General features: G+C 39.7%; 4 protein-coding genes across 9 annotated transcripts in view; all 4 read right to left on the reverse strand.

Annotated features, from left to right (window-relative positions):
- The window catches only part of celf3a (cugbp, Elav-like family member 3a), a 32,816-nt gene extending 29,234 nt beyond the window's left edge, over positions 1 to 3,582 (reverse strand). For 4 of the 6 annotated variants that reach the window (XR_003270961.1, XR_003270960.1, XR_003270959.1 and 1 more), the window contains exon 1: positions 3,487 to 3,565. The gene's annotated coding sequence lies outside the window, so the exon portion shown is untranslated. Of the gene's footprint in view, positions 1 to 3,486 lie in introns of all 6 variants that reach the window. The other 2 variants (XR_003270963.1, XR_003270962.1) reach the window with 1 other exon arrangement.
- Positions 627 to 10,025, reverse strand: LOC113014367 (regulation of nuclear pre-mRNA domain-containing protein 2-like). The gene is made up of 3 exons (XM_026155833.1): positions 9,546 to 10,025; positions 1,007 to 1,136; positions 627 to 846 (listed from the first exon to the last, which is right to left on the reverse strand). Exons 1-3 carry the CDS (start codon positions 9,718 to 9,720, stop codon positions 663 to 665), a joined length of 489 nt encoding a protein of 162 aa, XP_026011618.1. The 5' UTR covers positions 9,721 to 10,025; the 3' UTR covers positions 627 to 662.
- A 1,295-nt stretch (positions 10,026 to 11,320) lies between these two features.
- On the reverse strand, positions 11,321 to 16,539 carry ciarta (circadian associated repressor of transcription a). Its single transcript, XM_026156658.1, has 6 exons — positions 16,302 to 16,539; positions 14,560 to 14,907; positions 14,355 to 14,430; positions 14,184 to 14,262; positions 13,781 to 13,934; positions 11,321 to 13,520 (listed from the first exon to the last, which is right to left on the reverse strand). The coding sequence occupies exons 2-6, from the start codon at positions 14,905 to 14,907 to the stop codon at positions 13,152 to 13,154; spliced, it is 1,026 nt and encodes a 341-aa protein (XP_026012443.1). The 5' UTR covers positions 16,302 to 16,539; the 3' UTR covers positions 11,321 to 13,151.
- A 3,552-nt stretch (positions 16,540 to 20,091) lies between these two features.
- mrps21 (mitochondrial ribosomal protein S21) lies at positions 20,092 to 22,254 on the reverse strand. The gene is made up of 2 exons (XM_026156125.1): positions 22,113 to 22,254; positions 20,092 to 20,494 (listed from the first exon to the last, which is right to left on the reverse strand). The coding sequence occupies exons 1-2, from the start codon at positions 22,193 to 22,195 to the stop codon at positions 20,314 to 20,316; spliced, it is 264 nt and encodes an 87-aa protein (XP_026011910.1). The 5' UTR covers positions 22,196 to 22,254; the 3' UTR covers positions 20,092 to 20,313.
- Positions 22,255 to 22,951: the final 697 nt, after the last annotated feature.

Below are 22,951 nucleotides of genomic sequence, written 5' to 3' on the forward strand. Positions count from 1 at the left end.
TTTACTATCTTGTCCAAAGCAGTTGGTAAGTGAGTGCAGATAAGTCAGCATCTCCCACTGCAAGCTACAGCAATATGCACGTAACCAAACATATCACAGCACTGTATACCTCTTTGCGACAGATTTCAGTGGTTACCAAATGGTTGCCAACCAGTCTCTAAGTCTGTGTGACAGGGGCTTATTCACTAATGGTCACATGACTGCAAAATCTGAATAGTTCCTAGTCAGATGCCAGTTAAAAAAAAACTGTCGAGCATCAGTTTACAGGGCTATTACCAAGCGAGAGATTCTATAAAGGTTAAAAGGTTTAAAAGTTAACCAAGTAACACACTGAAAAAAACTGTACAACCAACCACATATAAAACTGGATAACTATTTATAAAAAAAATTCTAAACAGTCTTTATTTCTGTTTACCAACACGTCATGGATGGATTACTTTTTGTCTGTCAACTACTGGTTTAATAGATGATCTATTAATAGTTACTGTCTATCCTCTACTTAGAGTCTCTAAGCTTGTCATATTTTGACGTTTCTAGGCTAAAAAAATGTATCAATTATGAAAAAATCTTTAGCTGCAGAGTTACACTTTTCACCTGCTTCTTCTCTTTTCCCTCAGACTGGTAACGACAAGTTTCATGTTAAGATGGTGCGTCTAATAAAATTAAAAATTATAAAAATAATAAGCAAACTTACTTTTTTGCTCCACAGGAGTGACAGGAGGGGACTCCTCTTTGATCAGGGCGTTCTTAAGGTCGGCAATGAGAGTCCCCGAATACACACCTCTCTCCTCCCAGATGGACAGTATCCTCTCTGCTGATTTTATCACCTTCGAGTCACCTTCACAGCTACAGAGAGGGGAGATGATAAAAACTATAATGATGGCTGCTGGATTTATGTGAGTCCAAATGAAACAAATGAGAGGAATGATGGACAAGAAACACTGAAAGGTAGAGAGCAGCAGAAAGAAACATTGCACCAGTGGAGCACTTACTACAAAGCACTTACTTAACCAGCTGGAAGGCGTCTAGAAGCACCTCGGCGAATGCCGTTCGGTAAACGATGGCATTTTTCCTTTTACAGTTCTGGATGACGTCATTGGCGAGGTATAGCAGGTTGAGCCTATGTGAGGCGTCAGCTGTTGGAGGAAACAGGGCTACATTTCACTGTGTGTTATACTTGTATAACTATGCATGTGACAAATAAAGAACCTTGAAACAGAGGCGCTGATGTTAGCTTGTTTGAACCAGACTGCTTCTAATGATGGTGCTTTTATCTGCGGCTGTTCATTCCCTTAAATCTTTCATCGTTTTTACTGTTTTTGTTGCTGCACAGCATGTGTCCCATTTTTAAATGTGCATATGAAAAAATCTGACTTGAAACCAGTTGAGCCGGAGAAGCAGCTCAGCTCTCTTTCACCTATTTTATTAAATATAGGTCAAAATCAGTAGTGGTCCAACATACTGCTTAATTTATTATCAATTTATAATTTTTGTACTTTATAAAAAGGTCAACATTTTTACTTAACGCCCAGTTAAACTGAATAAATGACAAAAATCCATTATAGACATGTGTGATTAAGTCTGAAGTGATAAATCAGATTCATAAACAACACAGAAAAGATAGCATGCAGTCAACAGCTACCAAGAATATTTAATCAACAGCTAACTGTTAAACATGACGTGAAATCATCTACACAATCTTTGTTCACATTTTATGACCTAAACAAGGAGTTTTAAAAATGCCTGTTTTATGGTTTATACACACCATGTGTCATTTTTATTTGCAGTTTTTTTTATATTTATGATATGATATCAGCTCATAATATCTCCTGGGCAATAGTTTAATCAGTGCTTGATAAAATAACCAACATCCAGATGCAAAATAAGTCTGCAATGCAACTAATTTCAATTCTCTGTAAGTAAATAATTTTGCTTTAAATAATCAAGTCTCTATTAATTCTCTAATTGTCTAGATGACAGATGAAAGCCACGCTTCTTACTCATCACGAGTAGAAAAGCAAAAGGCTGTTGTTTTCCTTATTATGCTGAGGGTTTGAACCCTAAACACAAACCCCAAACACTACAAAACAGTTTACTTTGAAATTTCTCCTGCAGCACTGAGATCCGCGAGTGTGATCACGTTAGAAGAACAAAATTGTAATATGCTCAGAGATCACTCTAAATTCTCCAAAGTCAAACACCGTTTCAGGTAACTGTAAAATCACTGCGACCAAGATTAACAGCGAAACAGGCAAGCGAGAGCCAAAGACAGCCATCTATGAATACCTTCATTAAAAGGTGGAAACAATCAGCTCGAGGCTTCAAAATCGGTGACATCACAGTGGCTAGTCATCTTTTACATACAGTCTATGTTTTAACTAGAGATACAGTGATCTGGAATCAGCTGATTTTCTAAATTTTTAGACTAGTGACTGACTAGTCAGCCTCTTGTATATTAAATTACAAAGCGGCCCGTTCAACGCATGTGCAACACATGCACAGCAGTGCAGGCATTATCAAAAGGAGCCTATCCTAGCTGCCATAGGTCAAGAGGCGGGATACATCCTGGACACGAGTCCACCTCGCTGCAGGCCTAACACACAGAGACAGAACTATTCAAACACACCTCACTACAACTCACAAAACCCACTAACTGCATGTTTGTAGGAGGAGGTCAGAGTATCCAGAGAGGACCCACGCAGACAACAGAAGAGCATGCAAACTCTAAACAGAAAGACGTAACAAGATGATGGATTTGAACGCAGGACCTCTTGCTGACGGGCAGCACTGCTAACCACCACCCCCTCACCCAATGAAGAACGTCTCCAGTTGAATCAAGCTTTCCAAACAGTAGTGTATTTTACATTTTTATTCTCTTTCTGTCTCTCTCACACACACACACACACACACACACACACACCAAGCCAGCAGAAGCTGAAGAAATTACTGCAAAAGACGTCACCAAAAGGTCAGTGAACCCCATCTGGTGATGGATATTGATACAACTTCATTGATTCCAAAGCCATTATCGATTCTGCTTGATTAGAATTCAGTGAGAGAGATGGATCGAGAGGAGGGGGAGATGGAGAGAGAGAGAGAGAGAGAGAGAGAGTAAGAAAGACAGAGACACGGAAAGGAAGAGAAACATCAAAGAGAATAAGAGCTGGCAAAGTCACTCCAGCAGTGAGCCTCATAGCTGTCTCTTCCGACCCATGACATGTAGCAAGATGACTCATGCCTTAACTGGATGGATATGTCTGGATGCATCACATATGAAACATAAGAGGAGGGGAGGGGCAGCCTCTGACCTTTATTGGTGCAGATTAGCTAAAGGGGGAAATCAACCCTACATGTCAAACTTGGTTAATTTTCCCAGGGTCCTGTGCGGCATGGTCAGATAGCCCGGCATGCCAGTTATTCTGCTTCTTTGATGTAAACACATACACGTACGCCGTCAAAGACTCGAAAAGACAGCCACACACTCACCCCCGGTAGCGTCTTCTGCTCGTGCAGTGCATTCTGGGCTTTCAGGGCAGACTCACGTGCACAGTATGTCAGGAAGGCACATCCTGGAGAAACACAAGGGGCACGAGATCACTCATATAAGTGCATTGATTTTTAATGTCTATATAACGTCAGCTGGCAGCCACCCTATTATAAATATACCATTCGGTCATATGTGTTCTTATTTTATTGAGATTAATAAACACTAAGAACGATTCTGGGTCAACGTGCATTCACATTTTCTAATAAATGTACACATAAAAAGCCCCCGTGCCTTTAATCAGACTGTCATTTTTTGTTAAGCAGTTCCTCCTGTGGCACCAGAGATCTATGGGATTATTAAAATAATATCTATTCAGACACAAGCAGCCTGAATGAGTATTTAATATCATGCTGTTCAGGCAAAAATGTATGCACTCCTACATAATAGAGAAAGGCCTTCATTAACCTTTAGGGCTCCACACAAATCATGAATATGTAAATGTATGCAGAATAGGTGTTATAGGTGTTAGAGGACCCAAACCACCTGGCCTATATGTCTCCCCAATGACTGATGGTTTATGTGGATTTATAAAAGCTTTTGTTTTCTGCCCTCAGATTTGCATTAGGAATGACAGCACGGATCATTGTTCAGCTTCGGATCGCTCTGCCAGCTTCGGTCCATCTGTCAAACAGGATTTTGAACACGTCGAGTTTTCCTCCTAAATATACGGAGCCTGCCCACCATGTGACGAGGGGAAGTAGTAGTAGTAGTAGAAACAGTAGTGGCAGTGGGTGGCACCAGTTCTTTCAAACTGAGCGATATCGCCGTATGATACTAATTAGCGTCTGACAAAACACTTGGTTTTTTTAGATGTATCTCAGACAAATGCGTTCCTGCTGATGAGAATTTACCAACATTTAAGTGAAAAAGTACACTCACATCTGAACTCAATTCAAGGAGTTTGGAGATGACAATTTTGCCCCTCTGTGAATAAAAATCAAGCTGGCAGGAGGGAACTTTTTTTAAAATGTTTGTATCTTTAAATTCAGATTGTAGCATCATGAGGTAGGCGTAAAAGGAAACCTTCCAGCGTACCCCGAAGCCACGTATTCATGGAGTTAATAGTCATTTTATGTTTGTTCTAACTGTATTCAACAGTTTTTCTGCTGCTTCCTGTCGTGTAGTTGTTTCCACGGTAGGCTTAAGGTTTAAAAGCACATTGGCCTTGGTAAACCTCAGTCAGAATCACTGTCAATGATAGACAATAAAAATATGATATTTTATTTGTAACTGTAGCAAAGTCTATGTGGCATGAACGGATATTTGTCCATGCCAGAGAGCGAGTAAGATAATCTTTAATTCTTTTTATTTTAATTTGTATTTTTTAGTAGAAACACTAAACAGGATCTACAACATAAACCTTCCACCAGCTGTTCATCACAAAGGCTCCAAAGGGACAACAGCTCGATGAGAAATCATCCCACCTGACTCACACCTATTGGAAATCAAATCAGAGCATATACAAGAGAAAGCTTCCCCTGTCACTGCACAACAAGCTATAAACCAACAAAGGTCAGATTCATTATTGATTCTTTTACTGACCTGATCCATGTTTGTGTGTTTTTCAACATCAACACGACTGTTTTAAAACGTTTTTACGTTTAAGATCCCTCCTGTTCTTGGGCAGCCTAAACCGAATACAGCATTTCCATTAGTGAGAACACGTCTTTTATGTGCTCTAAGAGATGAAGGGCATCTACAATCTGATTTTACATGTTTTTTCCTCAGCTTATGTGTAAGAAAGACTTCATTCTCTTTGAGCCTGAGAAATACTTGAAAGTGGGTGTGCAGAAGCTCCACTGCCATGCTTGACACCATTGCTCTGCAAAGTGAAAGAAAAAATATTCCTCTTATCAGGAAGAGGAACTGATACAACTTTGACAAACCGGAAATTTTGGTATGGATTCTTCACTGGAACTGGTTTTTAATTACTGTCCCTAACTCTGTACAGTGATCTGTGGTTTTACTATTTTTGTTTAAACATAAGATCTGGGATCTTTTTTTTTTTTTTTAAATCAAGACATTTCTGTTGGACAATGTTAATGTTTTCCAGCTTATCTCCAGACAATCTGGTGCACTGACTTAATACTACTTACAATTAGGGTGCAGTTAGTAAGATGTAGGTATATTAAAAATACCTTAGTGCAGTAGTAGTATTAAGTAAGTTCGACCCCACCCATATGGAAAAGATATATATAAATCTTATAAAGTTTGTATCTGTCTTGTGTGAAATTTGTATGAAAAGCATACAAGAGTGAAAAAAGATATAAGATCCCTTGAAAAATTATATAAATGAAACTTGTATGTTTTGGATACTTACTAAAACAATATATGAAAGTAATGAGAAAGTGGCCACTTTCATGAGTAAATCATATAAGCCTTATATGATTTACTATATGAAGTAGGCCACATCTTATGCAAGTCTTTTATAAGTTTTTTCTATTTCTTTTCCATATGAGCACCCCTGTTGTTTTGTTTAGGACAGAGGTGGCAAACATAAGGCTCGGGGGCCTGAATCAGCCTGACAAAGGTGCCATTCTGACCTAATCTGACCCCCAGCTTTGGAAAATACAACAAAGGGCATATGTTTTTGACCTTTTAACTATATTTTCACAGGTTTGACAGCTTTTTCTGCTGATAAAGATGTCCCGCAGCCATTAATACCACGCCAAAGTAGTTAAGTAATAGATAAACAATTAGGTTAGTCTTTTATTGTCATTGCACGTGTACATGGGTGCTCCATACCAACTGTGCAGGACTAAAATATAAATAGTAAGACAACAGAAATGCATAACAAGCAATAGGAATATATACAAAACCAGAGGAAGCCCCGCAATAGAAAGACACTGTCTGTTAAATGACAGAAACAGAAGTTCCTGTCTCACTGTCTAATATTGACATTTCTATTAAAAAGGAAGCAAAATCTTCATCAATTAACAAACACTTTGTTTTATAAACACAGGAGAGTCTGGAAAGTGAGCTACCAGAATGTTTTCTGGTGCTTGTGTTTTCCTACATTTATCATGTAGGAAAAAAACGATATGCTGTTGAAATTGCATTATTTATCTAATATTAAGATATCTCAGGGAATAAACGTGTAGTTAAAGTTTCACTCCACCAACCCACCTAAGAACAAAGCGGGCTGTATGTGATGGTCAATGTAAAATGAGTTTGGCATCACTGGTTCAGGACTTTTCCAAAATAGTAAAAAAAAACAAAAAAAACAAAACACAACCCCCCCCCCCCCCCCCCCCCCCCCAGATATGACACTATAGAGACAAAAATGTCCACTTGTTTTATCTGATGAACACAAGGTTAGATTTAATTTACAACAGTACAAAACAGAAAAAGGAGAGCCAGCAATGCCAAAAAGCTTGATATACTTTCTATTAAATTAATAATCAAATTACTGTAACAAATCTGATATATTAATTCGCACATTTAACAATTTCTTTCTTATTTTCGTTCTCAAGTTCATCCAGAAAGCTTTGGTAGCTTCCAGTTAATACATTTAAATGCTATGTTTTTAAATGTATTTATTAAGTGTTATTCAGATGTTTAAAATATCTGTCTTCACGGTACACCACTAAGCCTCTGAAAAATCCCTAACAGGCTTTAAACTGCATAAATGGAAAACTCAGGTGTCAGATATAATGAAACAGTCATATCTTTAATGACAAAATGGAGACAATGTCTAAAAGAGGATAACACTATACTGCAATCACAGAGGGAGAACCACAACTCTGCTGTTAATAAGGCTCCACGCTGAACATACCTTGCTGTCTTCATCAGCAAAAGACAGTGATGAACTTTAAATTGAAAGCAAATGCTAAAACCTCACTAGAGTACAAATTAATGAACAGTAGGTATAAAGGTCTCAATAGCAATGGCCTTTGTCTTAAATTACTGGACAATTCCAACAATATGAATGATCCTTAAGCTGCAAGTCAAAATAAATTACTCGAAAACTATTCAAGGGCTGTGCATGAGATTTATTCACCTGCTCTGCAGAGAATCAGAAACAGACCACTATTCTCACGTCTGCAAGAAAAAGTTTGTGAACCTGTTTAAACTACTTCTGCACTGATTATTCATAAAATGTGAGCTGAATCTAAATCACAAACATAATCCAATTACACAAATAAAATACGCACATTGTACTTTTGTTGATATAATCTCACAGTGAAGGCTTGAAAATGTAGATTCAACCGTTAGGAGCTCCACTTAAGCAGATGCTGCCTGAAGCATGGATTGTACAGGGGAACATTTGATACATAGCGATGACACTACCCAAGTGAAAAAATGTATAAGGCAAAAGGATTGGTCCTAGCAAGGATTAAGATTTACGATATAAGATTTGTCTTCTTAGTGTAAGACTGGTGGGAGCTGTGTCTTAATTACAGTTACTAGAAAGCTAGATGTGTGATCAAGGCTGCAAAAGCATCTCCTAATACCTTGGCAATAACACAAAGTACTGACTGATTTATTATAAAATAAATAATAGAGCCCCACTGAGAACCTGGTGCAGTTTGACAAATTTCCAAACAAACATGTAAATAATCAAAGTGTCGGTGACAACTCCAATACTTAAAGTGAGTTTGTGTACTCAGTAACATTAGTTTACTCCAGCGGGCCACACGAGGAACTAAAACTGCTGTGGAAGGCCGCACCTGTACACTGAACTCATTCTGCTTATTGTTACTTTTTATTTCTTTATACACTGCTTCTGGTGAAAGTAGATTTTTAGACCCCAAAAAAATCAAAAAGACCCCAATTGTGGCCCCATGGATAAATTAACTGCCCAGCGCAGGTTTACGGTAACAGAATATATTTTGTCTACATCAGGGTTTTCAAGCAAAAGGCACCGGGGGACAAATTTGACCTGCCAAGGACTCCAATACGACCCACTTTTACAGCATTTCCTACTGAGAAAGACCTTCTCCTTGGCCATTCATACTACAACAGTGTAATATGTAAAGGACAAAAAATTAAATGACACAGAAATTCCTGTTTTTTTCACTATCAACAAAAGAAAATTCTGTTTGTTTGTTTATACACCCGGTCCAAGGTAAGAAAAAGAAAGAGAAACAGAAAGTTTACTGCGAATTAAGAAAAACTTCCTGTTTTATAATTATCGGACAGTCTGGGAAATGAGTTACCAGAACTTTTGCTGTAATTTTACATATTAATTTCTTACAATGTAAGCACAAAGAATCATACTGGCAGGTTTACTAGAGCAACATTTCTTAACGTGTAGACCAAATTAGATGAACTGTTGAAATTGCACTTTTTAATATATTAAGATATCTCATTATTTAATGTTTATTTAAATTTGTTTACATTGACAGAAAGGAGGGTTTCACTCATCTGTCCCAATTACAATCAAAGTAAGCCGTATGTGGCTCTCGATGTAAAAAAAAAAAAAAAAAAAAAAAGAGTATGACATCGCTGGTCTATATATTATAGATGGACATTGGTGTCCCGCCCCATCCAAAACGTCACTGTTCCCCATGAGCTGACTACAAATAGTTCAGTCATACAGTTTGGTAACAAAACTGTCTTTCCAGTCTCATAACATGTAGTGATCTGGTAGGCTGTTAAATCTTGAATTTCCCGTTGTAGCCTGTAAAGCTGGCACAGGCTGACCTCTTGTAGCACTGTCAGAACTGTAAATTTGACAGGTTCACTACTCTGCACATTAGTTTATAAACTATTTGTAGACTACGCGGGTAAACGCAGGCTATAGTGTGCACATGGATGACAGCTTGAATGTCCCTGCTGTCAAAGGAGCGCCAGTTTTAAACTCCACCGTTTCCCGGCATTTCAACCTAAGGCAAATAGGACAAAGACCTTAACGCGCCCGGATAAAGGTATGATTCGTCAAACAGCAGGAATAAAAACTATATTTAAAATATGTATAAGCACAAACATCTCATTGCAACCATTGCGATCGTTGAGCTCAAACGAGTTCAAAGGTGCAGGCAGTAGGGCTACTTACATTTCTTCAAGCACTTGATCCAGTGTCGCACTATCACACTGTGGTACTTCTTGTTGTCGATGCACCACGCTGACAGTCCTTGAATCGAGTCCATGGTGTTGGTCACATTTTGTAACTTTCTGTCCAAAGTGGACTCCAGAGAGCCGCTGGTAGCGGTTCCGGCTCCCGCTGCCATGTCCGGACGAGTTTGTTGGTGAAGGCTAGCACTTAGCTTAGCATGCTAGCTTAACGCAGCACAGGCATCTTTGCACTCAGAAGCCTCTCAGCCTGCTCCGGTTGCTAACCCGTGTCCCAATCCCTGTGTGTGTACAAATTATTCACGGTGAGCTTCCTTATCGCGGCTAAACAGTCATATCGTTTCACATTGAAGGACTAAAACTCAGCGCCTCGCGGCATCCTGTGGATCTGTTTACTCGTTGTTGGTGGGGTGATGAAGAACACTTCCGCAAACACTGCTCGATTATGGCGCCACCCAGTGTCACGGAAGGTGACTTTTCTCTTCTTCTTTGTTTTTTGTTAGCGACACCAGCTGCGCGTTATTGGTAGAGCAAGTGCACTGTTTACTGTTTGTTGTGGCAGAGGAGTTTTAATTCTGTTTTAATATTTAAAAACTAATACAGTGCTGTGCAAAAGTCCTGAGTCACCTCTCATTGCTACATGTTTTGCTTCCAAGGAACCAGACTTTCTTGTTATTTTGGTAGTCTTCTGCAATAGTTCTTCAGGCTTTCCGAAGGTCTTTCAAAGTTGCTTGTTTTTTCACTTATTTTCAGTTGAGTCCTTGCAGCTAACCATTTACAGATGAATATTTTCTTTTGTTAAGCCAACACTGACCTATGAATTATTGGAGCAAAAATGTGGCCCTACACATAACATACAATTTAAAACAACCTGCCAACAAAAGCACACAATTTATTTCCAATTTGTTAGTTGAGTCAGTATAAAATGCCAAAAATTAATACTTATACACCAATGAGGTGATTTCCAAATTAGCCATTAAAACTTAGAATTTCTCAGGATGTTGTGCAGTGTGTCCTCAAAAAAATGTTGAGAAATCTACAGCAGATTTTTAGTTCATACCAGTGTGAAGCCAAATGTTGTTTTTGTACCATTTAAAGAATGCAGAGTAAATAAGTTCGTAGTGTATGAGGTGTTCTGGTCAGAAAAAATACTTTGCTGTGAAGAGAAACTTTCCTTTTTTACCAAGCTCACAATTGGGCCTGCTGCTGGATCGGGTGACCCTGAACCAAGAATAATACAAGAATAAAAATGCCTTTATATAACCCACACATCGAAAATACCACTTTTGTGCTTTCTCCTCTCTCTCTCTTCCCTGTGTCTTTCTGGTGGGATCTCCTGCTTTGGAGAAGCATGTTCCTGACCTGCAGTTACTGGCCCCACCTTGTTATTTGCTGTGTTACTCGTGGCCTATCTGCACCCTTGTTTTTTCCTTTTCAATGCAGCCTGAATGTGCCATGACCGGTTACCCTAACCCCAATGATGTAGTGTGTTCACCTTCCAATAATATGCTCTAAATTGATGCTATACAAGTAAAACTGTACTTATCTAACCCATGGAATAATAAAGGAGCCTTATAAAAATATTTACGGGGTAGATTTAGTGGCTGGAAAGCCGAAAACTTAAACATCAATGCAGAAAAATGCTGATTTTGCTGATTCGTGTCATTCTGTACTTATCAAGAAATCACCAGCAATAATTTCATTATAAGAAATAAATTTTCTAAAACAAGTGAAAATTAAAGACATCAAACTGTAAAATCTGATTTTTTTTCTTAACTCCTTTATCACAAATAAAAAGTGTAACCCAGCACAACAAAAAATGTACTCCAGGATGCTACATCTTAACAGACTAACACAACACACCGCTGCACTATTGTTCTCCGCCTTGTGCTTCCAATTTCTGCTTTAAATAGGAAAATTCATACACAAGTAAGGACAAAGCCTGAGAAACATTCACTTTTCAGTGGCATATGTGGCAAAATGACGTTACCATCGTTGGTTAAAACAGTACACTTTTCGTATGACTTTTTCTCGTATGATTTAATGTCAGGCAAGCTTTATGTGATAAAATAAGGCTCACTGGTTAAAAAAAAAACAACCCAAAACAAAAAGATCCCACCAGAGATGAAACGTCATTCAACATGAATGATACCTGATTATAAAATATGGTGGTACAAAAAAATATTAAGGTATTTAATAGATATGGAATGGAAAGTGTTTTGTTTATCGTATTCCCCCTGATATTTCTTAATAATGACTCAATAGAAAAGCACTTCCAGGGTTACAAATCCATTTAAAACAGGGCACAAAGGGATGTTTTTTGCCCTCATGATGACACAATGCATTTGGAGCTTTTTTGTATGAATAATAAGCTAGATTTGCTCAACTGCAATCAAATGACATGTCCTCCTCCCCCACCCTTTCCCCTACAAAAACCTGTAAAGCGCTCATCCCAGGCGTAACACACACCAAGTCTGCTGAAGGGAATTAAGGTTTTCAAGTACTGCTTTCATAAATAACATCACAAACCCTTTAGTGTGTAACATTTCCTCATTGTCATCCAAAAGTGCAGCTGCATCAATTCAAAGTCACACAGGATTAAATATTATATTATTCCTGTTTAATCACCTAATAAGGAAAAAGTGACCCCATGCCCAAGGTCAAGTGTAATAAAATATTTCAAGTCCACCTATCTACAGCTAGCTTACAGAATAAAAACCAACTGAAAGACCGAGCTTCTTTGGTTTCTAACTCGGCTCAGTGATTACTAGTCAGTCATGTTCTGTGTGGGACTACATCTGTTCTTAATAAGTGCAGATAAAAAAACAAAGAGCGTACGTTAAGTGCTGCGACACTAGAGTAAGCTGCTTGTGATATGATAATGCATCATGGTTTAATTTGGCACATTTTGGCAGCGGCTTCACGCCTTTATTCTACTGTATGCTACAATCAGACAGCTGGAAAAAATACTTTTTAAACTTTCCTAAATAAAATTTCGAGTCATCTGAGTTCAATAATGAGGTATATTTGTAATCAATTTGTGAGTTGCTTCACGATAAACTAAGCCGCTAATTAATTTGTCCTATTTTCTCTGGGAAAATAGTGCAAATGCAAAAAAAATGTAAGCAGCCGTGGAACCAATCGTCGCTTCATAAAGTATTTTATATTCAACTGACTCGTTTTTTTCCTGCTACAAACACATTTTTCATCAATGGCATGAAATCCTGTACTGCTACTGCTTAGAGCTGCGTTCGATGATATGAAAACGTACAAAGCACAGCACAGACTGTTTTAACACATGTAAAAGTATTTTCAACATTTTTTAACTTAAAGGTCAATGTATACAAAAATCCATTCAGACAAACACTTTGAAATAACTCTGGTGTCATTAAAAACCCAACACTGGATAGTTAGGGGTTAATGACCATCTCTGTACAGTTCTCCTCCTCCTGGTTTAATGTTCCTTATAAGCATCACAGACTGGCTCCACGCCCAACTTTATTCTTATGTAATCGAGTCCGCCCTCTGCTTTCAGTCTCGCTGGCATGCTGAGGCACCTCCATGTGATAGCGAGGTCAGCTAAGGCCAGCTAAGGTGAGTCACTTATAGTAATGATGTTGCTTGAAGACACCGAGCTGTCTTGTGTAGCTGGGCTGCCACATGAGGAGGAGGGCGGAGAACTCTCAGGGTGCTTCCGATTGTCATGTGCTCTCCTGCTACATAAATATGACGGCCTGCTTAAAGTGCCAGTCCTGTGTGTAAACTCGTGTTCAGAGCTACAGCTGTACCCAGCTGCTTCGTCTGCTTCTTCCTCTGGAGTTTTCTGTTCTATACGGGATCCGCGCCAACACGTGGAAATGGTGTCTAGTGAAAAGGCAGCATGGCAGCTCCCGTGTTTTCCGTGCTTGGCTGGGACTTTGCCAGCCTGGGCAGAGTCTGGCCAGCTCAGTTTTCTCTTCTGCAATGGGAGAGCAGAACCAAAAATAACAACACATCAAGGCCATCTTGGAAGAGAATTAAGATCTTTGAGCCAAAAAAGGACAATAAAGCAGATGAGGTTGACCTTGGGGAGACAGAATACTCTACTAAATACTAAGATGCTTTCTAATCATTTTTAAATGTACATTAATTTGCTTTTTTTCTCCTTCATTCCTTAAAATAATACTATTACATTAAACAACACTGTCACAGATATGGTGACACCAGGAGGAAGCTCACCTTTACTGGGATGTGGAGCTGATTTTGGCTCCAGCGTGCTGCGACTCTGGGTGTGGTGGTCTTGTTTGGTGTGTTTGTGGATGTAAACGCCTCCCGAGGGAACCACATTTTGAGCAGCATCTCTATTTGCAGCAGATTCTGAAGATATTTCTCACTGCAGAAACAAAAGAATTGTACAATTACCCTGTGGGGTAATAGGGACAATGATAACACTGTTCATGCTGTTAACACTGCTATTAATATTAGGTTTTCTTTTTTGAATAAAGTTATTGTGAAAGGCATTTTAACTTTATTAAACAGGATAATGTGGAGAGAGGGTAGGAGCAGTAAGGACTATAACCTTTGACATTTCGATCAGCTGCTCAACCAGGTGAGCATTAGGTATCATTTTTGGTGGACTTACCCCATTTCAGGTTTCTGTAGGATTCCAAGAATCCTCTGCAACCTGTCCATAGCAACACTCTGCTGGAAACTGGTTAAGCCTATCAAAAACACAAGCAGGTACCTGGATATAACTACCAGATTGGATGCAATAAATAATGAAGATCATTTAGGATAATGGTCAGACACATACCTCGGTCAAATCGGCCAGTCTTTAAACCATGAAGCAGCTCGAGGAGAGGATGGATAAACCTGTGCAAATCTGCACACTGTAATGTTAAAGGCAATAATAAAGACTGTTAATATAACTAAAATCTGCTATTTACTAAAAGTTAACACAGCTAAAAACTTCTGTTTACTAAAATAAGACCTAAAGATTCCAAAAGAGAAGTGCTCACCTTCTGAGCGAAAGCGATGTCCCCTGGTGTCACTGATGACGATAATGTGTGGTCTTCAGGAGAAGGGGCAGAGCCTGGAGGTTTAGTCATCTCAGAGCACTTTTCAGACCGGTCACACTGAGATCTCAAACGCAGCTGATTGGTATGAGGAGGTAAACCAATGTAGCTTCCAGAAAGTGAGATTCCTTCATCGGCGGAAGGCAACTTTCCAATCCCACTGTCCCCCTCTCCCTCTGAGAAGGTTTCAGCCTCATCTTCAGTCTGCTCAGTCTCACTGAGCAGAAAGCTTGGAGTGGAGGGTAGCGAGTCATAAGATGGCCATTTGGAGGAAATACCTAATGAATTCATCTGTGGAGACAGTATTGAGGAAATTCTTTTAAATCAAGATTATGAATAAAAGTAAAGTAATCAGTAGCACAGCAAGAAGATCCAGGGTTTGAATCCAGGCTTTTTGCATGTTCTCCCTATGGGTACTCTGGCGTCCTCCCACACTCCAAAAACATGAATATTAGTTAACTGGTGATTCAGGAGGTCATATTACCTTAAACAAATGATCAGTTTTGATGCTTCTGGGGATACATCTCTGAATTTTATGTCTCTTAGTTAGCCTTAACATACCTGCCCTTCAGCATACAGTTAAGAGCCAGGCAAAGAGTCTTTTTATTGTTACTTAATAGAAAACTTTGCATTTTACTGCTATTCAAACAATATTTTATCACAGTCTTAATGTTTTTACTTTGGCCAAAGACCTAGATTTGTTTGGTGGGCACCAAAATGTTTTAAATGCACATAAAATAGAAGATCACTTGTAACATTAACATGAAAAAAAATACAAGGCGCCTTAGTTATAATAGCTGCGTATTTGATTGAGTAATACAGTCATTAAATGAAAATCCTATCCATATGTTACTATAAAACACTTATCAGCCCTCATGTGACTGCAATGCTGCAGCACGATGATTTCATCACTTTTATGCAATATCTATTAGAAGTGCACTTGTTGCCAAGAACAGTGAGTTACGTCTTCGCAAATTTTCAGCAACCGCAATAAAATCCAGATGAGGACAGAGCCAATAACAATCAACTCTGATAGATTATGACCCTGGAAGAACACGAAGGCCCTCCGACCGACGCAATCGCAGGTATTCACTTTAAAAAACGCGCAGTTCAATCGCACGAGCCCCCTTAAATTTTCGCAAAAGCCTGTTACATAAAGTTTGTTATAGCACGTGTTGCTGCAAATGTTAGTTGCCTTGAGCTTAGTTTGTTTATATCTGCACTAGATTTTTTTAATCACTGCCTCTTAAGGCTGGATATTACGTATTTAATTTTAATGGTTAAAACTGGAGACATATGGGAATCTGATTTATGTAAGGACACACATGTGTGTACGTCTGCAGCTGATAAGCTGGTAAAACGCAATAATCATCTTATATACCAGTTATAACATGTTTGCGATAACTGGGAATAGTCTAGAAAACCGTATCCCACAAACTGAGTGATTGTTAGCTGAAAATGTCTTTAAGAAAAAGCATAAAAGCAGTATTAATACCGTTTTCATTCTGTAATAATACCCGTGGTCAACCAGCTAACTGGAAATTCGCTATGTAAAGGTGTAAATGTAAAAAGTTACTGTTTAGTCTATCTGAGGTAAAAAATAAAACGCAGGCTTTATATAATAAGTGAGGAGCCACCTTTCCCTAAAAAACGTTAAAGTGTAGGAAAAGGACGGAGCTTCTTACCTTTTGGACGGAGGAGAGTTGGACTCTTAAAAAAGGACAGCTAGCGCTATTTGAACTAGTTTAAAAAAATAAATCAAAGCTCACAGAGGGGACTTCCACAAAAACTAACGGCTCTACTTGTGAGCACAGCTGTAACTCCTCTTAGCCAGTCCCTCCTCGTTTCTGCTACCTCCGCTCGTGGCGTTTCACTTACATTGGGAGCTCTCCTACCCGCACGCGAACTACCCACTGAGAGCAACGGCCTCTACACGTGCTGGAGCGTGTACGGAGCCGCGATTGGCTGAGCCCAGAGCTGCTCTTTTCCCTTTGGCCGAGAGGCTTGGCCAATCGGCGGGACGCACAACGTCGGTTGGTTGGTATAAGGGTTTGGATCCCTCCGATCCTTCAACGGCCGCACGTGTGGTAGGTGTGGATGCAGAGCGAGAGGAACAGCACGAGGCAACTGGCATCTAAAATGTTGATATGCAGATTGAGTCACATTATAGAGCCAACGAGTAATAACAGACCACGCTGCTGGTCCCCGCGCGCACATACACGTACACACACACCTCTACACTCTGGAGTCTTCTCCTTTTTCAGTGGGGGCTGCACCCCCCCCCCCTTCCCCCTCCATACTCTCTCCACCCCCCCCCCCTTCCCCCTCCATACTCTCTCCACCACCCCCCCCCCTTCCCCCTCCATACTCTCTCCACATTCTTCCAAATTCGTCATGTTACTTAACTGAAGCTCTCCAATAGGCTTGCATGTGATGGACCAAGACACCCACGTCACTTGATTAACATCATTAATCAGAGAGAGAGAGAGAGAGAGACATGCACAGTTCACAGCAGGGTCTTTCCGAAGAAGATTAATATTATTTAAAGGGATTTTGTGTCAGTCTTGCGTTGATAACTTGCTTTCTGGGGTCACCTGCCAAGATAACACCTGAACATCTTCCATGCATACAACAACAAACCAAACCACTAATTGGGAGATTTAGATTTAAATAAGCATGCGATAAAGGTCTATTGAAGCAACAACATAATTTTGGCTTCAGATTACAGTGCAATCTAATATAACCTTTATTAAAATAAACTCTAGAAACAATAATTTTATTTATTATTAAGTTCATGTCAACAAGCTGGACAAGATAAGAAGATGTGGCAACATAGGCCTATTAAAGCCACAGAGGGAGAGAGAGAGAGAGAGCCCATTGGAAGGCAGGCTTACATAATTATGTAATAAGATATATGCTTGAGGAGTGAATCACTTGTGTCACATGCAAAAAGAGGGCTGTTAACCTGCAAGTGTAGGTGGGTTTAGTTGATTAAAATAGCTTTTACAGACAAAAACAAATGTTTATGATGATTTCGGTACAACACGGGGAACAGGTGAATAACATTAGTGAAAAAAAGAGAGTGACATAGAAAGCATGGCACAAGCCAGATTCAGCACTGCCACAACTCTGGGTGTGGTGGAGGGAGTCGAATAGAGTTCGAAATCTTTTATTATACCGTTCAAACAAAAGTGATGCAGTGCCATTGTGAACAGAATGCTTAAATTACGTAATTTAACCTGGACCAATGAAAACGCAGTTCCCAGGCAGTGCGTGCAGGTTCTTTATACAAATCATCAGATCAGTAATGCTCTTTTTATGGCACATTGTCAGTATCGCTCTTGTCACACTGGCTTGATTCATGTTCCTAAAGTTTGCACAGGTACACTTAGTTCCAGACTTTTTGATTGCGACACAGGTACTGTAACCATGCAAACAGCACCAGCCATCAACTGATAAAGAAACCGTGTAAACAGGGGAGCCTACTGCCAGCAGCAGTATATGCAGACAACTGAAGAATTATAATTGAATCAAGGATGCAGATGTTCAACATATGCATGAATGTTCTAATAGCTTTGGCCAGGCATGTTTTCTTTAAAGCTTATGTATATGGGGCTATAAAAGTATTTGACATGAGCTGCACTACAATCAGACTTCTTAAGTGTCACTGTTGGCTGCTGGTTCAAATTAGAAGCCATGGGTGGCAACATATATTATTCTAAGTGTTGACATGTCCTCTGTGCAGTCGATACTTATGAGTGGAAAGGAAGCTGGCAGTGTGTTTATGTTGGGTGCAAGCCAACAAAAGTGTTTGCGCCTGTCTCGATGATATTACTTTACCAAGTCTGCTGGATGCACAGTCTACATCATAAAGAAAGCCACAGATTAAACCTTAAAATAAAAACTGAACTATGGACCAATCACCTATTACTTAATACTGCCTGTACCCCATCTGATCCACCTCAAATGTTGTTGGAAGAGCTTTTCTCTTATTTTGATTGAGCCTTGTTATCTATTACCAATGTTCCCCAAGCAGTGACTGCTGCCTGTGCGTAGTTATACGTGCCCAAATACACACAAGCGTGTTTGTTTGGCAATCTTTGTAATAACCAAACATGATACCTCCCAAACCCTTAGCCTAACCCAGGGATTCCCGAGAGGTGTGGCGAGGCCTACTGGTTTAACTTGGAGCAGGTCCAGGTATTCCTTCGGATCTTGTAAACATCCTGTGAAAGAAAACCCCTGATCCAATGTTTGACCTAGTCCTGCAGTTGCCGACTGGTGGGAATTTTGAAGCAGCAGAGGTGGTTAAAAAGGTGGTAACATATCAATATAACCACCTTTGCAGATGGCTCCATTCAGTGTGGAGCAGCAGGCCTACTCTGATCTTACAGTGCAATCAAAAGAACCAAGGTTAGATATGATTCTTCCTTTTATCATTCCTGGGACAAATAACGTCAGTTATTCACTAATGTCGTTTTCAAAGGAGTGTACTTGTGACCAAATACCCCGGTTTACTCCAAATCTCCCCTGACAATAACATCAGCCCAAAGCTGCACGCCGGGAACTTCATGGCATGGTTTTCATGACTAAACAGCTCCTGTAGGGTGGCCCAAGTAGTATATATGTTTGTAGCTATGCAGACACTCACTATTTTAATTTGGCCATGTTTTACACATTACTCTGCCAGCATGGAGTTAAAACTCGCAGCATTGTTTAACAAAATCACCAGTAACAAACTGTAGCTGTGGATAATCCACAGGACAGTTCCATGGGAACAAAAAGTAGTTCCAGTTAACCCTCCATAACAGTTAAATGTTTTTCTGCTTTTGAGGGGAAATTTGTAACTACTGCGAGGATTAGAACCAAAACACTTTTCACTACTGTTAGATCCACTAGTCATACAAATTAGCGTATCCTTTAAAAACAGTTATGTTGTGAGGATAGTCAACCTTTTACAGTGTGAAATATACACAGGTCATCTGTCAGAGCTCTCCCCTCAGTCCTTACAATGCCACCCACTGCCTGAAGACAGAGGACAGGATATAAACATGACCTGGTAACCTCGGAGATAAGTAAGCGTGGTGAAAATGTTTAACTTTCCCTGTGTAAGTGAGGAGAGAGCAAGTGCACACATCAAAGCCCCCTGCTGGAAACAGCCGAGACAGACGTGCGCGGCCGACGCGCCTCGCTTAAGCAGCATTGCAGGAGGTGGCCGACATTGTCGGTGGACATTAACGCCACACTGTGCATTAGTGACCTTGAATTAATTTACAGTACGATGCTGCTGAGCCAAGACCTCATTCACACACACACACACAAAAACCCAAAGCATCGCAGCATTGTTTCCTTCAGAAAATGAGGTCGCGTTAAACTACTTCCAGTGCCATATATGGGCAAAAACATCACCCAATACACACACAGCTGAGTTTACAGAATACACCAGTTTGTTATTCAAATAAAAGATCAACTGTGATAAGTCCTAAGTGTCTAATTTATTAGAAATGTTCAAAATGGAGACAATTAAATCACATTTTTTGTGTTTACAATGTGACCACATAAACACCACTTTTGTCTGCGTTTGCCTGGTCCTTCAGGCTCAGGCAGCAGCATTATGTTGGTCTTGTTTGCTTCTTTCAGCTTTGCTTCCCCAGTCTTATCCAGTCCATCATTCCTTTTCCAACAGGAGCCATCTCCCTAGCAGCCGAGCCAGGGATCTTCTCTGTTTGTCCTGGAGATAAAGGCAATTTTTCTGGCCATCTCCGTGTGGTATATACGCCTGCAGTTCTCAAAGTTCTTCCGCTGTCGTTCTCGGCAGGGCTTCTCGTAGTATCGTTTGCGCTTCACTGTGTCAACAATGCCATCCTGAGTCAGAATCCTGGAGTAAACAGAAAAAACGTGTGAATAGATTAGACTTAGTAAACAGAAAGAGCAGTAAAAGTGACACAAATGTAGTCCCAAGTGCATCAGTTCCTATTAGATGTCAGCCTCTGCTTATAAGTGCTTAATATGCTAAAACCATTACATTTTTATTCATCTTTTTTTTTTTTAGACTAATCGGTAACTCACCCAGACAAAATGTCAAAATGTAAGAAGTACAACAGAGAACATTACGTTTTCAGAGTCTGAGGGCATGCAAACACAGTCAGCTTCTAATGAGACTGAAGCACGGATTCATAGGTAAACTGTAACCAGAACTGCACCTAACCACAGCACAAACCGTAACTGGCTCCCAGCCATAGGATAAACTGTAACTGGGATGTAATGCCAAGATAAACTGTAACTTGTTCCTGACCACAGGACAACATATACCCTTTAAATATGTATTTAAAATAGTCCAAATAACAGAGAGGACCAAAAATAAATAGATCTTGAAATGTTAGTCCTTCAAAAAATTGTGCGTGCTCTGCTTTTGGATCCAAATAAACATTTAAAAATTAATCATCTTGAGCCATAAAATCTATGCAAAAATAATGTGCAAAAGTCTTGGGCCACCCCTCATTTCTTTATATATTTTGCTAGTAAAATGGAGAATAGTTGCAGTGATTTGCTGACCATTTCTCAGCAAAAAAGGCAGAAGGATCTCTCAAGTTCTGTGTCAGGTCTTTGCTGGATTTTTTTCAATTTATGAAGGACATGACAGATATTCAGATATTGTCCATTTGCTGTAGATAGGTTTATAGGCCTGCAACCTCTCCAATTTTTAAAGAGGACACTGCACACCATGTTGAGATATGTACTTTTACTCCTAGAACTTTACATGTAGTGTTTTAATTTGGAAAAGCGCATTTTACAGAGAAGTACTGCTACTTTTAAGTTACTTTCAGATCTAAAACCTTCTTCTACTACCATGCAGTACAGTCTTTTAGCAGTTCACTATACAGACTCTTGTGCACTGTAATACCATCTGTATCGGGGCAAAGGACTCTGCACAAAGGCTGGAAGATCATGGCTAATGTCTTTTAAAATCAGTCCTTAACACTTTATTTATCCTTTATGATTTTCTCACGGGTCACACAGTTAATTCATGGTCCCGTCCAACTCCCCACCCCCCACCGAGAAAAAAAAAAAACTAGAATTCTCCCTGCTTTTACTTTGAAATCCAAATGTAACAACTAAACAACAGAGCTAAATAAAATTGTCGAAATGTGTGAAATTACTGTTTTTTCTAGCGCAATTTTAAGTCGAATTTTTTTTACGTTATGCTCTTTAAAAACCGCGAATGATGCTAATATGCTTAAAATACGCAGACTTTAATCAATTTCAATTTAAACGTGTAGTGAATTTCGCTTTTTGATTACATGTATATCTATCTTAAAAATTAAAACACAAAAAAAGCCTCAGAAAAAGCGTATTCTGTAAACTGTGTTGTCCCCACTGCGCAGGCGCAGCTCTGTGACATTGAGCAACAAGCTAGGCTGGGCCGTTAGCGCGCCTCTGGTCGGACAACAAACACATCTGACAAACAACGTTAAATTCAAAAACCTCGCAGTGACCTGTTTAAAGTCTTGTACGCGGCATCCACATCCCCGTTTTGGACCATCACCGTCCGGGAAATGAATCGAAGGTGTCTCGCCATGATGAGACCGGTGCTTGCTCAACTCTCGTTCGGCTGTAAACGCCTAACGACAAAAGGTTCCGGACACAAGAAGCGCTGCATAAACACAAACACTAGGGGGCGTTTGACTCAACCGTTTTAGTAAATGGCATCTTTCCCGTGGTAAAGGCTTTTCTGCCTTTTTTTTTCTCCTCCCAGATATTTTATTCTAAAATTAAATTTTCAGTTATGTTCGAGACTCTACTTTACTTTGAAAGACACGTATGCTTCATAAACCCTTTTATCATTTTGAAATATTTCTTAAAGGTGAAAACTTGAAGTGAAAATGTATTTATGGTCATCTGCCTCTGTCTATCTTCACATCCTCCTTCACTTTATCCCCGAATCTCCTTTGTGGGCTTCCTCTTTCCCCCCTGCCTGGCAGCATCTTCAGCAACCTTTGCAAACATATCCGCTATCCCTCCTGTGCACGTCCAAACCATCTCAGCCTTACCTCTTTAACTTTGTCTCAAAATCACTTGACCTGAGCTGTCCTTCTGATGCACTTATTCTTGTGTATCCTGGCCTGTCTCAATAAAAACTTCAACGTCTCCAGCTCTGCCTCCTACAGGTAAAAACAACACCCCTTTAGTTTTATCTACGGTATTTAATCTTTTATCCAATGAACTTCTGACTCCATGCTGTTGTTAATATTTGTTATTTTGTTATTTTGATGAGTAATGATGCAGGAAAATGCTCTGTTCTACATATGTTGGACCTCACGTCAGCTTTTGAGAC

Source organism: Astatotilapia calliptera, chromosome 22 (assembly GCF_900246225.1).
Source record: "Astatotilapia calliptera chromosome 22, fAstCal1.2, whole genome shotgun sequence".
Lineage (NCBI taxonomy): Eukaryota > Metazoa > Chordata > Actinopteri > Cichliformes > Cichlidae > Astatotilapia > Astatotilapia calliptera.